The sequence below is a fragment of the Caretta caretta genome, chromosome 2 (assembly GCF_965140235.1).
Source record: "Caretta caretta isolate rCarCar2 chromosome 2, rCarCar1.hap1, whole genome shotgun sequence".
In the NCBI taxonomy this organism is placed as follows: domain Eukaryota; kingdom Metazoa; phylum Chordata; order Testudines; family Cheloniidae; genus Caretta; species Caretta caretta.
The window spans coordinates 32,473,758-32,491,375 of record NC_134207.1 but is presented as its reverse complement, the minus strand read 5'-3'; the positions used below and the strand labels follow the sequence as shown (position 1 = coordinate 32,491,375).

Genomic DNA, 17,618 nt, shown 5'->3' with positions numbered 1-17,618 from the left:
ATGCTTCCAAAGCAAATGATATCGTATGTGTTTGTGCTTTATTTCACACGATCTTTATGGCATTTTTCAGTGTGATCTGAGTTGTTTCTTTTTCTTCAGAAAAATATATTTTGGGGGGATCGAGGGGAATACTCATATACCCAGGGTTATAGTGGCTCCTTCCAATCCAAATTCTGCAACTCATGAAAAGAGATTTGTCAGGATCAATTTGGTGTACTCCGTCTAGAGGTTTTGGAGAGACTTACATTAGTACTATCATAGAATCATAAAACTGGAAGGGACTTCGAGAGGTCCTCTAGTCCAATCCCCTGCACTTAAGGCAGGACTAAGTATTATCTAGACCATCCCTAACAGGTGTTTGTCCAACCTGCTCTTAAAAATCCCCAATAATGGAGATTCCACCACCTACCTAGGCAATTTATTCCAATGCTTAACCACTCTGACAGTTAGGAAGTTTTCCTAATATCCAACCTAAACCGCCGTTACTTCAATTTAAGCCCATTGTTTTTTGTCCTGTCCTCACAGGTTAAGAAGAACAGTTTTTCTCCCTCCGCCCTGTAACAACCTTTTATGTACTTGAAAACTGTTATCATATCCCATCTCAGTCTTCTCTTCTCCAGACTAAACAAACCCATTTTTTTCAGTCTTCCCTCCTAGGTCATGGTTTCTAGACTTTTAATCATTTTTGTTGCTCTTCTCTGGACTTTCTCCAATTTGTCCACATCTTTCCTGAAATGTGGCATCCAGAACTGGACTCACTACTCCAGTTGAGGCCTAATCAAGCATGGAGTAGAGCGGAATAATTACTTCCCGTGTCTTGCTTACAGTAGTCCTGCTAATACATCCCAGAATGATATTTGCTTTTTTGGCAACAGCATTACACTATTGACTCATATTTAGTTTATGATCTACTATGACTCCCAGATCCCTTTCCGCAGTACTCCTTCCTAGGCAGTCATTTCCCATTTTTAATGCGTGCAACTGATTGTTCCTTCCTAAGTGGAGTACTTTGCATTTGTCCTTATTGAATTTCATCCTATTTACTTCAGACCATGTCTCCTGTTTTGTCCAGATCATTTTGAATTTTAATCCTATCCCCCAAAGCACTTGCAACCCCTCCCACCTTGGTATAGTCTGCAAACTTTGTAAGTGTACTCTCTATGCCATTATCTAAATCATTGATGAAGATATTGAACAGAACCGGACCTAGAACCGATCTCTGCGGGACCCCACTCGTTATGCCCTTCTAGCATGACTGTGAACCACTAATAACTACTCTCTGGGAACGATTTTCCAACCACTTATGCATCCACCTTATAATAGCTCCATCTAGGTTGTATTTCGCTAGTTTGTTTATGAGAAGATCATGCGAGACAGTATCAAAAGCCTTACTAAAGTCAAGAGACATCACATCTACCACTTCCCCCCCATCCACAAGGCTTGTTATCCTGTCAAAGAAAGCTATCAGGTTGGTTTGTCAGGATTTGTTCTTGACAAATCCATGCTGATTGTTATTTATCACCTTATTATCTTATAGGTGTTTGCAAATTGATTGTTTAATTATTTACTCCATTATCTTTCCGGGTACAGAAGTTAAGCTGACTGGTCTGTAATTCTCTGGGTTGTCTTTATTTCCCTTTTTATAGGTGGGCACTATATTTTCCTTTTTCCAGTCTTCTGGAATGTCTCCCATCTTCCATGACTTTTCAAAGATAATTGCTAAAGGCTCAGATATCTCAGTCAGCTCCTTGAGTATTCTAGGATGCATTTCATCAAGCCCTGGTGATTTGAAGACATCTAACTTGTCTAAGTAATTTTTGACTTTGATCCTGTCTCACTTTCACTGGTATTCACTATGTTAGATGTCCAATCGCCACGAGCCTTCTTGGTGAAAACCGAAATAAAGAAGTCATTAAGCACCTCTGCCATTTCCCACCTCATTGAGTAACGGGCCTACTCTGTCCTTGGTCTTCCTCTTCTTGCTTCTAATGTATTTGTAGAATGTTTTCTTGTTTCCTTTTATGTCCCTAGCTAGTTTGATCTCATTTTGTACCTTGGCTTTTCTAATTTTGTGTCTACATATTTTTGTTGTTCATCCTTTGTAATTTGACCGAGTTTCCACTTTTTTGTAGGACTCTTTTTTTGAGTTTTGGATCATTGAAGATGTCCTGTTTAAGCTAGGGTGGTCTCTTGTCATACTTCCTGTCTTTCCTACGCGGTGGGATGGTTTTCTCTTGTGCCCTTAATAATGTCTCTTTGAAAAACTGCCAACTGTCTTCAATTGTTTTTACCCTTAGATTTGCTTCCCATGGGATTTTACCTGCCAATTCCCTGAGTTGGCTAAAGTCTGCCTTCTTGAAATCCATTATCTTTATTGTGCTGTTCTCCCTCCTACCATTCCTTAGGATCATGAACTCTACCATTTCATGATCACTTTCACCCAAGTTGCCTTCCACTTTAAAATTCTCAACCAGTTCTTCCGTATTCGTTAAAATCAAATCTAGAACAGCCTTCTCCCCGCCCCCAGTAGCTTTCTCCACCTTCTGAAATAAAAAATTGTCTCCAATACATTCCAAGTACTTTTTGGATAATCTGTGCCCTGCTGTGTTGTTTTTCCCAGCAGATGTCTGGGTAGTTGAAGTCCCCCATCACTACCAAGTCCTGTGCTTTTGATGTTTTTTTAGTTATTTAAAAAAAGCCTCATCCACCTCTCTGAGATGTGATGGTTTCGGAGATGTTTTAAACTGGTTTAGCCAATGCCAGGGTTCTAGCCCAGTTAAGTGACTTGTTACAGCACAATCCTGTCCACAATACATAACTTGACAGTGTAATTACCAGAGGGACATCCATGTCTGTAGTTTAAATAGGTGGTCTGTTAGGATCGTTCTTTCTTATGATGGTAGAGTCAATTGCTCCAAGTGGCATCATGCTCCCCAAGGGCCAACTTCTGTGATTAAAGTTCCTATTGAAGTTCACAGGAACTGTGTGAGCAACCAATTACATGTTTTGGCTGCAGCTACCTGTTTGAATAATAATCATATCTAAAATAGACTGGTTATATAGAATTATATTACAGTTATTTTTATACTGACAGGAAACTGACAGACACGTTCTCTCATATTTATGTGATGGTATTCTTATATTTTTTTTTTGTTTGCTTGAGTACCCCGGGCCCCACCTTTTTCCCCCGATAATATATTTGAAGAACTTGTTATATGACTACTACAATGTCAATAAAATGTCATAATGGATGACAAATAGTATGTACATAATGTGTATTGTGCATTGACTCTCTCCTCACTGGTGTAACTCCGTTCACTTCAGTGGAGTTACTCTTGATTTACTCATGGGTGACTGAGAAGCTAATCAGGCCTAAAAGCTATGTAAAGATATTATGCATTTGGGGTATTTTTATTTTAATTTAATTTATTTATTTTACAGGCAAAGTTTCTTGCCATGGCCATCACACAGTTCCGGCTTTTTAAAATTTGTACTTGCCTGGCAGCAGTGTTGTCCTTCATTAAGAGGCTAATATGCAGGTAAATAACATGGTTTCATGTATTAAACTGCCTAGTCTTCTTTTGTTTAAATTACAAGTTGTTTCTAATCTTTCCTCCTTGCTTTACTCATTTGCATAGTTCTTAACTGCAGAACGAAGCCTAGTTGAATGATAGTTAAACTGTATTCAAACCGTTCATCTTGATGTTCATTTGACATTCAAAATTATGTAGTGCTGTAATGTGAGTAATTGGACTAAGTTCTACAGCTGTGTGTATACCATATGGTTTATAAAACAACAATCCTGGCTGTGTCTTATGCCTATTTTTAACTTTTTTTTTAAAGCATGTTTTGAAAGTTGTTTCCTAAAAGCATATCTGAAAAATCTGTGTTCTGAATTTCTGGAAGAAAAATCCCACTTTTTTTAGCTGAAAACCTCCTTAGAGCAAAGCATACACTTACCAGCTCTCAGGGTTTTTTAAAATTGCAATATCAAGTCCACAATTGTTTGTCACTAGCTTTCCATTATAGACTTAATTGTGACCCTTCCACTTTTGTTTGCCAAAACCAAACCAGTCTATCTGAAGCTCCTCAAATGGCCTTCTGCCCATTAAGGGCTTTTTTAAAACTTGGCGGTAAATTGTACAGGTCTGTAAGAGATGAGCCTAAAAACCAGTTAGAATTTAGTTGAAGAAAATTGTAAAATGTTGTTTCTTTGTGAAATGTCGTATCTGAAAAAGTACTGGTTTAGATACTTAAAATTTGGCTTCTGCTGTCCTCATGACACCTAGGTTTTCTGGCTGTCTCATTGTTAACAGTTCAGGGAAAACCTCTGCTTAATATGAATTTGCAGTCAAGAAAGTAAAGAAAACGTTAGGATGCCTCAGCACTGGGATGGAAAGTGTGGGGGAGAAAAACTCAGTAGAATCATAGAATATTAGGGTTGATAGAGACCTCAGGAGGTCATCTCGTCCAACCCCCTGCTCAAAGCAGGACCAACCCCAACTAAATCATCCCAGCCAGCCTGACCTTAAAAACCTCAAAGGATGGAGATTCCACCGCCTCCCTAGGTAGCCCAGTCCAGTGCTTCACCACCCTCCTAGTGAAATAGTGTTTCCTAATATCTAACCTAGACCTCCCCTACTGCAACTTGAGACCATTGCTCCTTGTTCTGTCATCTGCCACCATTGAGAACAGCTGAGCTCCATCCTCTTTGGAATGCCCCTTTAGGTAGTTGAAGGCTGCTATCAAATCCCCCTTACTCTTTTCTAAAGACACTAGGTATGTCCCCTCTTGGAATAGTTTTCATATTTGGTCACTGCAGCTAAAAAGAAATATAGTGAAAAGTGTGTGGGGCGGGGTATCAAAGATAGATGACAAAAATGACAAAGTATGGAAAAAATTTTAATATAAAAGAGATTGAAAAGACAGGGGCTGTGCTTTAGAGAGGAAGTAAATAAGAGGGGACAGGATAAACATATACAAAAGAACAAATGGTATAGAGAAGGTAGATCAGACATTTCTTTTTACCTTTTCTCCTAATACAAGAATGAGAGTCATTCAGTTGAATTGATAGAGATCAAATTTAAAATTGATAAAAGGAAATACTTTTTCACACCACACAAAATTAGCCTTTGGAAGTCATTCCTACCCTACTTCATTGAGACCAATGGTTAAGCAGGGTTCAAAAAAGGATTGGACATGTGTATGACTAATGAGAACATCCAGAGTTATTTTGGGAAGGAAATAAAAAATAAAGAAAACCAGGAGAAAAGCGAGAAACCCTCATGCTTCAAGGCATGAGCCAACATCTGACAACAGGATAAGGAAGAAACTGTCTCTGAGCATTGTCTAAGGGTTTCTTGCACCTATTTCTGAAATAGGTGATGCTTGTCACTGTTGGAGACAGGATAGTAGTCCAGCTAGAGCAATGATTATTTTCCTATATCTTTTGGAGCAGAGTCTTTTAGAGTTTGGAAAAGGTTTAGAGCAGTTTGCAAATTTAAACTTCAAGGAAAGTAAAGAAATCAGTCTTTTATTTTTTTTTTTTTTAAAGAAATAAACTTATGATGTTTTACAAGCACGCTATGTTCAGAAACCTCATAGGGTTCCTGGCTAGGTTTCATGCAGACCTTTAGCTGTGCAGGAGCAGAGTGAGGCAATGAAGCCAAAAGTCTCTGGTTCTATAGTTTATAATCTCTGGTGTCTTTCTCTCAACATGCTGGGTTTATAGCAAGACCAGAGAGCCACTAGGATTGGGGTTCCTGCAAAGTTTATAAAACTCCTGAAATGGCTAAATACTTGCCTAGAAATGTTTTGTGGATTCTGCAGGAATAGAGCTTCTGATGAAATTTCCATTTTCTCCCTGATCGAAGTGGTTACCTTCTGGGGAAAGACTTCTGTAATCCCTCCACTCGCTTCTGCTATGCATGAATTCATGTAAGCTTACTCCTCTATACATAGGTTTCAGAGTAGCAGCCGTGTTAGTATCCGCAAAAAGAAAAGGAGTACTTGTGGCACCTTGGAGACTAACAAATTTATTTGAGCATAAGCTTTCATGAGCTACAGCTCACTTCATCGGATGCATTCAGTGGAAAATGCAGTGGGGAGATTTATATACATAGAGAACATGAAACAATGGGTGTTACCATACACACTGTAAGGAGAGTGATCAGGTAAGGTGAGCTATTACCAGCAGGAGAGTGGGGGCGGGGGTGGAGGCGGGACACCTTTTGTAGTGATAATCAAAGTGGACCATTTCCAGCAGTTGACAAGATCATCTGAGGAACAGTGGGGGGGGGGGGCAGGGGGGAATAAACATTATTTAACCCAGATTAGGAGGTTGATATATATATTCCTTAATTTGTATGTGAAGATATGATATATATGATTTTAAAAAAAAATCAGTACAAGGTCAATTTAAAATGGTGTTTGGGGGAAAAAAAATCCTAAAACAAAACAAATAACTCTATACAAGTTCTAGTACGAAAATGTCCAGGCCAAAGCTTTTTGGGAAATCCTCAACTCAAAATCTAGTCAGTTTAAAAAAGAGCTTGTTTAATGTTAAGTATTTTTCTCACTCCTTTTGCTGTGTGAGTCACATAAAAAGGGAAATTAACTAAACAAAAATGCTTTCACATGCACATGTCAGCATAGAGGAAAAAATAGAGAAAAACGTCTTTTAATTTCTTTATTTATAGTAAGATTAGGAGCTACTTGTAGCAATAGTAGGTGCAGTACTTTCGAGAGAAGTTTGATTTTTTCAAGGCCCTGATCCTAAAAACATATGCTTAACTTCACTCGTGTTGTAGTAAAATTGATTGGACTACTCATATGTTTAAAGTTAAGCGTTTGTTTGTTTGTAGGATTGAGGCCTAAATTGACAGTGTCCTTTTAAGATACTTAAGGATGTAAATAGATATGTAGTTATTTTAAAACAGTATAATGTGCATTAGTTTTTTTATTTTTTTTAAATAGAGTTGGAACACTGCCTGATGATACTCTTTAAATAAAAACAACTAAATATCAGAAAGTCTGGAAGTGCTCAGTCAAGTTCCAGCCTTTATTCTAGTTTCCTGACTTTCAAAAGCTTGATTTAAAAAAAAAAAAAAATTGTTTGTAACTGTGACATTGAAATTGATCAATATCTATTCACAATCTTATCTCTATTGGGTTGTTGGGGTTTTGTTTTATTTTTGTTTGTTAATCATTATGGTGGGTGAAATCCCTGTTGCTTTCTTCATCAGTTCTTGTGCATTGCTCTTCACCATTGGGTTGGATTATTTTTTCCAATAGACTGTGAAAGCTACCACAGCCATAAATCTGGGTTTTCCCAGATCATAGACACCTAACTGCTGTGAATGGTAGGGAGCAACTACATGTACAAGTTCTAGTAAACACATTTTAAATGCTAAGGCCTTGATTCCGCAAAGAGAAACATGTGCCTGGACCCCTGCATCTATGCAGAGTCCCTTTGAAGTTGGTGGGGCTCTGCATGGGGACAGGAGTCCATCCCATTCAGTTGTCTTTGCAGTATTGAGGCCTAACATAGTTAGTTTTACTGAGAATCAGTGTATTTTGTGGGATTTTTGTTTGTGTTCTATAAGCCAAACTTAATTATATACATCAGGAGAAGTCAATTATTTTTGTCAAGGTCCAGACTCCAGAGAAAATAATACAAAAATGATGATGATAATAAGTAAATAAAAGATTTGGTCTGCCTGTTGACTCCCCCTGATGTACAGTGCTAGATTCACCACTCACCATTCATCCAAACTATTATTCCATACACTGATGATCATAGAGAGGGCCAAAGCATTTAAAGAAACTCTCTGCTTCTTTAAAGTTTGAATGGTTGAAGAGGTACTAACACAATTAAGGATGGATTGGTAATACTGATAAGTCAAGAGTCCAGTGCTCTGGTTTTTGTCAGTCCCTTTAGTACTGTGTTGCTACTTGAGATTAGGTGTAGGTGGAAGCACGTTTTAAATGTTCTCTTCCTTCGCTGCATCCTATTTTCTCAGCAGGAGTGAGTGTTGTAATCCAAGAGTGACATTTCAATAGGAAAAACCCTCAGGATTTGTGCTGAGCCTGCGGGCCTTGTGGAAATTCAATGCACACAAGCAGGAAAATGGGGATGCACTTCCATCACTTACAAGTATGTCTAGAAGGGCGTTTAAATTAGATTGTAGTGATGTTTGGTGCCTACTAAACAGGGAAGCTCCAGGCAAGGCTTCAGATTTTTCTTTCAAATGCAGACTTATTCCCCCAAAATAAAAAGCTTGTGGAACTGGAGAAAAAAATTGATCTTTTGCAAATATGTGGGGAGCTTGTATGTCTTATGGAGTTGCTCTTTGACCTTAACTGTAAAGTCTGAGAGCTCAAAACTTCTTCCAATGCTGTGTTAATACTTATATTTAAAAGGGTACTACCAACTTGAATTTTTTTTTTTTTTTGAACTGGACTAACTTAAACAAATTCACTTTTCTCATAGAGGGTTTTTCAAGTAGAGTGCTTAAGAGGAAATTATAAGGGATCTTTCTGCTTTCTTGCTGTGTCCACAAGGGTCTTTTGGGCAGACCGAAGAACAACAGTATTAACCATATTTGGGCCCACCCCGACACCCTTTTCTCTTCTCGCTGTTCGTACATCAGATGCTGTCTCTTCAGTTTCAAGCCTGCTCCTGTTATTAGTAAATACTCTCCTGCAGAGCCTAGAAAAAGGTACACATGTGAACTCTTCAGATCAGGACATCAGTAATGCAAATGACTATCAACAAAATAGTGGAACTGATTACAATCATAATGCTGTCACATTCATAAAGTAAACACCTTGCAGAAAAATAAGAAATATATTTTGTAGTCTTCCTATTATAGTAATTTCAGGAGCATGTGTACCAATAATAGACACAATGTTTTTGTATTGAAATGTAACTTTTCAAGCTGGTGGTGTCCCATTTTAATGCACTACAATGGGAACTGACAGCACACATTTCTTCTGAAATTTTGCCTGTGTACTCTCTGCATATAAATGATAGAAACAGAAACTTTGAGCGTGTTGCACTCAATCTAGCAACAAATAGTTTCCTTGGCCTTTTAGTTGTCTGTCTGACTGTTCGCTAATATGTCCTCTGTATTGGCTGCAGAATGCTAAATTTAATCAGTTTATGGTCATTGCTACAAACATTGGATTCTCAGTCTGTGTCCAGTTCGCCTGTCATGTATTCTAATGAGGGTCTTAAACTGATATGTGGATTCACTGAGCAATGCTCATTTAGTCCTTTGGTCTCTTTCCCCAACTATTTATCCATCCGGCACTAGAAAAGAATTTCTAAAGGAGCAATGGCCTCAAGCGCTCAGGCTATCTATATGGGTGACTTCAGAAACTGATCTCTCAACCAGAAAAGGGAAGAAAAGACTGTATAGCTCAAAGATATTCTCCATGCCATCCCATGTTGTACTGTCAATGTAAGGAAAATTCAGACCTATAATTCTTCACGGGTGTGCCAATATGAGGGCTTGTTTGTATTTCAATGTAGTGCATGATAAGTTAGGATGTGAATCTACAGCATGCCAATCTGCTTCACACTAAGGGGCCATCTGGATGCTCCTGCCATGCACTAGAACAGTGGTTCTCAACCAGGGGACTGTGTACCCCTGGGGTACTCAGGGGTCTTCCAAGGGGTACATCAACTCATCTAGATATTTGCCTAGTTCTACAACAGGCTACATGAAAAGCACTAACAAAGTCAGTACAAACTAAAATTTCATAGACAATTATTTGTTTATATTGCTCTGTATACTGTACACTGTAAGTACAATATTTATATTCCAATTGATTTATTTTATAATTATGGTAAAATGAGACAGTAAGCAGTTTTTCAGCAACAGTGTGCTGTGACACTTTTTTGTATTTTTATGTCTGATTTTGTAAGTATTTAAGTGAGTGAAACTTGGGGGTACACAAGACAAATCAGATTCTTGAAAGGGGTGCAGTAGTCTGGAAAGGTTGAGAGCCACTGCATTAGAAGTTTCAAACAGCAGTAGATCAGAGCACACTATGGAACTTCTAGTGTGTGGCAGCAGGGTCCACCTGGCCAGTTAGTGCACATCAGCTGCTGTGCTGTAGATTTACATCCCAGTTGGCTGTGTGCTAAATCGCCATATAGACAATCTAAGCAGAGTTAGATGACAGTGTTGAAAAAACTGGAACTCTGTCTAAACTGTAACTTCCACTGGTGAAACTACCTACAGCTGTGGTAATATCCTAGTGTAGGCAAGACCTATCGTTAGATTATACTGTGAAGGATTGTGCTGTTGGAAGATATGAGGTTCATACACGTCTGACAAGTTCCGTCATTTTATTTAAAAAAAAAAACAAAAAACCCAAAACCAACAAACCCTCCCAATAATATTGTATCAGCCACAATATATTTGTTCTAACTTGATTTATTGGCGTTCTTAAAGAGAGAGTTACGCAAGGCATGCATTTGGAATGTTAGTTTCCTGCTTGGTTCTTGTACGGCACTAGTTCCTGTGAAATAGAGGCCCATTGGTGGTTCACTACTCTGTGTCAGCAACTCTGGTCAGACCTGACGTACTCACTATGTCTCACACTTGGTGTTGTGATATTTATTTAAGGTGACATGTAATATGTCATTTGAAATCTAATAACACACTGGTCATTAATATCACTGTGAAATGTTTCTAACAGCACTATAAGTGAAATTATGGATACTCTCTGATATTACATCCTGGAGACTGTGAACAGACAAAGGAGACAAAATAGGTTTTTTTTCTATATGGGGTCGGGAGAGAAAATGTGGCAGATGCCCTGCCCAGGAAAGAGGGTTCTGACCTGCTTCCTGTGGGTCAGCCTGTGGCTAACCCTCCTGCAGTTTTGTAAGGGGGGAGGTGTGACCCTATGAGAACCTCAGATCCAGATGGCAAGGGATTTCCTGGTATGCAGCAGTGAGTTTCAGCTGACTTGACCAGCCCAGTGTACCCCAACTCACTGTTATAATCTGTATCTAAAATGGGTCATGTAAAGTATCATATGTGAACTGGTGACAAAGATCATTGTGAACACTATATGAGGAATTATGGATACTCACTAATATTATGCTTTAAAGTCTGACCAAACAAAGGGAGAGAAACTGTTTTTCCCCAGATGGGAGAGAAGGCAGCTATCTGTCTTCTATGTAAATTAAGAAGGGTGGAATGAAAACAATGGGCACACCATTTAAATAGAAATCAGCAGGGGGATGGGAAGAACAGGATGAGATCTTCATGCTTCGTGGAACAGGGTCAATGAATTTTGAGAGAGATAAGCAGAGACAGAAAGCCGTTTTGGCATGTTTCACCTAGGAAGACCAGGGAAACCAGCACCTTGTACTTTTGTGGAAGTTCCTGATTAAGAGAGAGCCCTGGCTGGAAGGAGGAAACATTCGTAAGAAATCTACCTTGAACGAAGGCTGTAGCTTGTTGAGTTAGATCTTAGCCACTAGAAAGTGTGTTTTACTTCTATTTACTTGTACTTGAACTCACATATATCTTTTGCGTAAATAAACTTGTTTTACTTTTAATCTAAACCATTCCAGTGCTGTGATTGTTAATGCCAGTTAAAATAAGCTGCGCTTTGTCTCTATAAAGGGACAACAAACCTTTTTTACTTCTGTGTGTTCCAGGAGAGGACTGGACACTTCAGGGCTGATGGTTTTGGGGAAAATCAGGACTGGGGGCGTGTTGGGGTCATCCTGCAAGTAGTAACCCAGGCTGATGCAGACCATGGTAGGGTTCTTGTGTTATAGGTGGGCTGCTGGGGGCAGTTTGCTGATCTAGGACTGCACAACACACAGACCTCAAGGAACTGCATGCTTGTCTGCTAGCTGTTGGTATCCGGGCAGTGAGCCACAGCAACAGAAGCACATAAGGCATCCAGGGTTACAGGGCAGGTGCTGACACAACCTCTCAGTGGTTTGGTGTGAACCATAAATGGTCACAGTTTTTCATTCTGTCTTCTAAGGAAATTTCCTGGTATGATGGATAAAACTGGAACACTCAAAATGGTCCTACATGTTGAATAGCAGCTGTGAATCTTATATAATCTTGTCCTACCTGTCCCTCACATTAGAAATCTAGTAGTATTCTCTGTTTTATTAAGTTATCACATTACAGGGAAACTGTTAGCTCAAAATATAAATTTGTAAAATTCAAACCTTTTTATAAAACCTAAAAGCTACAAAAGTGTTTCCAAGGAATTTAAAAAAAAATTCTAAGGGAAAAGTTGTCTTTGAACTAACATAGCCTGCAGTGTTCACAACCCAAACATTGAAGCACTGAGAATTTGAAAGTGAAATTGATTATAAATTCCATTGTCCAAGCTGAGAGAAATGCAAAGTGTGTAAAGCAAGTATATAAATAGTGGAAAGTAAACTGAACTTCTTTTACTTTCTTACTAACATCACCTTTTAAAATTATTAAACTGAAAAAAAAATTGTTTTCCATATTAACTTTGTTTAGTGAGTCCCTTTTTAATCCTATTATCAACATGGTATTAGAACCGCTTCTTGGGTTATTTCTGTTAGTTATTGATTTAGCCATGATTTTCATCAAGTTCCTTTCTTCCACTAGCTCATTTAGCCTTCAGCAGCTCTTTTCTTTTTAATGTAGTGCTCATGTTCTCAGACCTTGGAGGAATCCTACATTTCTCTTTCAGGTCTGGAAGAGGACGAAAGTTAAGTGGAGACCAAATAACTTTGCCAACTACAGTGGATTATTCATCTGTTCCTAAACAGGTAATGTCTCTAAAGGGCTGGGTGATGTGGAGTAAAACAGCAATTCTGCTAACCTTGTTGAACCAGTGAAATGTGTTATTATCTTGCATTTACAAGTCAAATGCTAAGGTGATGTTGTTCAATTGTATTCAGTCTGAAGTAGAAGATTGGACTTCATGGGATGAAGAAGCACCAACCAGTGTGAAGATTGAAGGAGGTAACGGGAATGTGGCCACACAACAGAATGCTTCAGAACAACTGGAGCCTGATTATTTTAAGGACATGACGCCAACTATAAGGAAAACACAGAAAGTAGGTTTCATTCATGCAAATATGTTTATTAAATCTATTTATGAAATTTGAAATAATTTGTAGGTAAACTATAAATAGCAGGGCTTTCAGGCAAAAATTCAATAGCCCGATTTCTGGTATCTAATTTGGATGCCCTAACTGATGTGTTTTGGGGACTTGTATTACTCCAGGGGGAATTCTGTACACAATATTTTAAAATTCTGCAAATTTTATTTGTCAAAATAATTATGCCAGTTTCAGTTATTTTAGTAATTTATTTTAAAATACCTGTCAGCAAGTATGTCTGTAACAATACAGACATACACAAAAGTTCCCCTGGGAGTAGAGAGTTTAAGAAACCCAGTTCCTGTTTCACTGTCTGACACCCAGAGCCCAGACTGGGGGTCAGACACTCATACCCCCTCCCTCCCAGAGCCCAGCCATGGCCCCCCCCAACCCAGACACTCACATCCCCTCCCCCAAGAGCCAGCTACACCCACCATCCCAGACACTCTCACCCCCTCTTCTCCTAGAGCCCAGATGCAACCCTCCTGCCCCAACCCCCCCAAAGCCCAGACACTCTCACCCTATACCGACCCCAGAGATCAGCTGCAGGGCCTCCCTCCACCTCCAGCCTCCACTCAGACTCCTAGAGCTCAGTGATCCAGAAACAGTCTGATGCTGGGTCCTGGGCCTATATGGCATTTCCTGCATACCGCCGCCCTCCTTTCTTCAGGGTGTGCTGAGAACTTCAGCTGCCAGGAACCCTCCAGTTCCCTCCCCGCACCCTTGTCTTCTATTTGCAGGCTGGGCTCTGCCAGGTACAGCGGGCCCTCTCTGCAGCCCATTTCTGCAACGTTAATTTCTGTAAAATTCTGAATTGTGCAGTGGCACAGAATTACCCCAGGAGTATTAGATATCTATTTGCATTGTGCTTCTCTACATCCGTTTTATTCTGCTTTCTGATGTGGAACTGAAAAGAGAAGAGATAGAAAGATGTAGGCTAAACTTTCTTTTGTCAAAGAAGGTAGGGTGGGAGGGAGAATTTACCAGCTGGATTTCCTTGATGGAATATGTTCTACTGTTTTTTAAATTCAAGCAATGACTTGAAAGTCCCTTAATCAGAGTATATTCTGGGAAGCGTGCGTGGCGTGGGGTGATACTGCAATCAAATTTTGAAATACGTTTTTCAGTCCTGGGAATCGAGAGACTTGTGCACAAATATTTTAGTTAATGAGAGATTTGTGTCTGTGATGAAAATATACAGTTTTAGACGTGCCTGTCTAATACAAAAGTTGTATTATAAATAGGGTTGTTGATTGTGATTAACTCAAAAATTAATCGCAGCTTTAATTGCACTGTTAAACAATAGAATAGCAAATTGAAATTTATTCTACATTTTCAAATATTGATTTCAGTCACAACACAGAATACAAAGTGCACAGTGCTCACTTTATATTATTTTTTATTACAATTATTCACTCTATAAAAACAATAAAAGAAATAGTATTTTTCAACTCACCTCATACAAGTACCGTAGTGCAACTTTTTTATTGTGAAAGCACAACTTACAAATGTAGATTTTTTTGTTGTTACTCAAAAACAAAGCAATGTAAAACTTTACAGCCTACAAGTCTACTCAATCCTACTTCCTGTGCAGCCAATCACTAAGAGAAAAAAGTTTGTTTACATTTACAGGAAATACTGCTGCCCTCTTCTTATTTGTAGTGTCACCTGAAAGTGAGAACAGGTGTTCGCATGGCACTTTTGTAGCTGGCATTGCAAGGTATGTAAGTGCCAGAAATGCTAAACATTTGTATGCCCCTTCATGCTACAGCCACCATTCCAGAGGACATGCTTTCACGCTGATGACGCTCGTTAAAAAAATGTGTTTATTAAATGTGACTGAAATCCTTGGGGGAGAATTGTATGTCTCCTGCTCTGTGTTTTACACAAATTCTGCCATATATTTCATGTTATAGCAGTCTCTCATGATGACCCAGCATGTTGCTCGTTTTAAGAACACTTTCACAGCCGATTGGTACCTTCTTTGCGTTTTGTCAAATGTGAGATTTCTAAAGATCGCTACAACACTCGACCCAAGGTTTAAGAATATGAAGTGCCTTCCAAAATCTGAGAGGGATGGGGTGTGGAGCATGCTTTCAGAAGTCTTAAAAGAGCAACGCTCTGATGTGCAAACTACAGAACCTGAACCACCAAAAAAGAAATTCTGCTGGTGACCTTTGACTCATGATGATGAAAATGAACATGCGTTGGTCTGCACAGCTTTGGATTGTTATCAAGCAGAACCCATCATCAACATGGACGCATGACCTCTGGAATGGTGGCCAAAGCATGAAGGGGCATATGAATCTTTAATGTATATGGCACGTAAATATCTTGCAACACTGGCTACAACAGTGCCATGCGAATGTCTGTTCTAACTTTCAGGTGACATTTTAAACAAGAATGGGGCAGCATTATCTCCTGGAAATGTAAACAAACTTGTTTGTCTGAGCAATTGGCTGAACAAGAGGTAGGACAGAGAGGACTTGTAGGCTGGGTCTACACTACTGTGGTAAGTTGACCTGCACTACGCAACTCCAGCTACGTGAATTACATAGCTGGAGTCGACGTGCCTTAGGTCGAGTTACTGTGGGGTCCTCACCGCGGGGTGTCAATGGGAGAAACTCTCCCTTCAACTTGCCTTACTCCTCTCCTCGGGGGTAGAGTACAGGGGTCGACTGGAGAGCGATCTGCTGTCGATTTGGCAGGTCTTCACTAGACCCACTAAATCAACCGCCGGTGGATCGATCTCAGAGTGTGGATCCGGGCTGTAGTGTAGACATCCCCTTAGGCTCTAAAGTTTTACGTTGTTTTATTTTTGAATGCAGTTATTTTTTGTACATAATTCTACATTTTAAGTTCCAATTTCATGACACAGAGCTAGTACCAGTACTGTAGTGAAAAGTGAATTGAAAAATATGACTTATTTTTACAGTGCAAATATTTATAATAAAAAATAAATGTAAAGTGAGCACTGTACACTTTCTATTCTGTGTGGTAATTGAAATCAATATATTTGAAATTGTGGAAAACATCCAGAAATATTTATATAAATGGTATTCTGCTGTTTAACAGCACCATTAATCATGATTAATTTTTTTAATCACTTGACAGCCCTAACTATAAACTATAAAGAGGCTGTGCTGCTATTTTGAGTAATGAGTCGTCTTCGTAAATACTCTGTTCTGCCCCAGTGTTTAGGTTTGTTAGCTAATATGATAAAACTGCATATCAAAAGCATACAAGCTGGCTGGGCCTTTCTTACCTTAACATAAAACATTTGACTAGATCCACATCAGTCTCCTGGGATAAAAACTGAGGTGTTTCAGCTGAAGAACTGCACTTGACAATACTGTCAATACGTTCTCTAAGGGTATATCTACATTCGAGCTGGAAGGTCTAATTTCCATCTTGAAGAGACACACCTGTGCTAGCTCCGATCCAGCTAGCATGCATAAAAATAGAAGTGTAGCTGTGGCAGCACAAGCAAAGTAAGGAGCTAGTTTCCCCCAAGGATGATCCCTCCAAGACACTAAGTACCTACTCATGGCTGCTGTTCCCTCACGCTACTCATGGTGCTGCTTCTACTCTTCCATTTTTAGCACGCTAGCTTGATCAGAGTTAGCATAGGTATGTCTCCTCCAGCTGGAAATTACACCAGTTTGAATGTAGACATACCCAAAGTACTATTATTTCAGTTTGCTTTCTTCTGCAAATGGTGATGTGTCTTCTGGGCAGTACTTGGAGATCTCCCCATATCTTGGTAGGCCTTTCCTGACACATCCTTGAGAAATGTGAAAAGAGGAATACTTGCTTTTTGTGCCTCACTCTGTTTATTTCTGTAATCAATAGCTTGGCTGAAATCTGTTTAACTTGCCTTTTTTTCCCTTTTCCTTAACATCTCTGGGGTATTTGGGTCCCATTGCTTTGTGCTGGTGACAGCTGGGGCACAGCAAGTTTATAATTTGGTAATTCTGCCTCTTCTCTGTCCCTGGGTCTACCAGTACCAGAAAATTAGTTTGTGATTGGTTGGTTGGTCCACATTTGTAGTTACACATGCTGCATAGTGTTGTTAAATGCATACTTTGGTTTCAGTGTGGAAATCCTCCAGCTGGAGAGGCAGAAGTGCATACTCAAAAGTTGAGATTCTCATTGTTCGTGGAATGACAACCACCATGGATCATCAGCAGGTATGAACCTTGAACCTTCAGCCCAAAAGCACAGGCCTCCATCACTTGTGCTAAAGGAGTCACTTGGCTGGTGGAGGCTTGTAATTTGGTACTGAATTTCCCAGGTTCAGGCCCTGCTGATGAATGATGGTGGATTATTACAAAGTGGTGGCCTGTATTTGGATTTGCATTTCTGTGGATTTCAGATGCTAGAGACAGAATGTGTGTGTAGGCTCTTATCTTGTTTGAGGGTAAGCCACTAAAAAGGAACATGATGCTCTTAGTCACCATGTTACATTTACTGACCTGCCTTTCAATAA

At 39.4% G+C, this 17,618-nt stretch overlaps 1 protein-coding gene across 3 annotated transcripts in view; it reads left to right on the top strand.

Moving 5' to 3' along the window:
• Positions 1-17,618, top strand: part of EBAG9 (estrogen receptor binding site associated antigen 9) — a 41,945-nt gene that overhangs the window by 13,319 nt on the left and 11,008 nt on the right. For 2 of the 3 annotated variants that reach the window (XM_048841502.2, XM_048841501.2), the window contains exons 2-4: positions 3,442-3,539; positions 12,715-12,793; positions 12,926-13,084. In XM_048841502.2, coding sequence (XP_048697459.1) covers positions 3,457-3,539; positions 12,715-12,793; positions 12,926-13,084 — 321 coding nt within the window. In that variant the 5' untranslated portion in view covers positions 3,442-3,456. Of the gene's footprint in view, positions 1-3,441; positions 3,540-12,668; positions 12,794-12,925; positions 13,085-17,618 lie in introns of those variants that run through there. The other variant, XM_048841504.2, reaches the window with a different exon arrangement.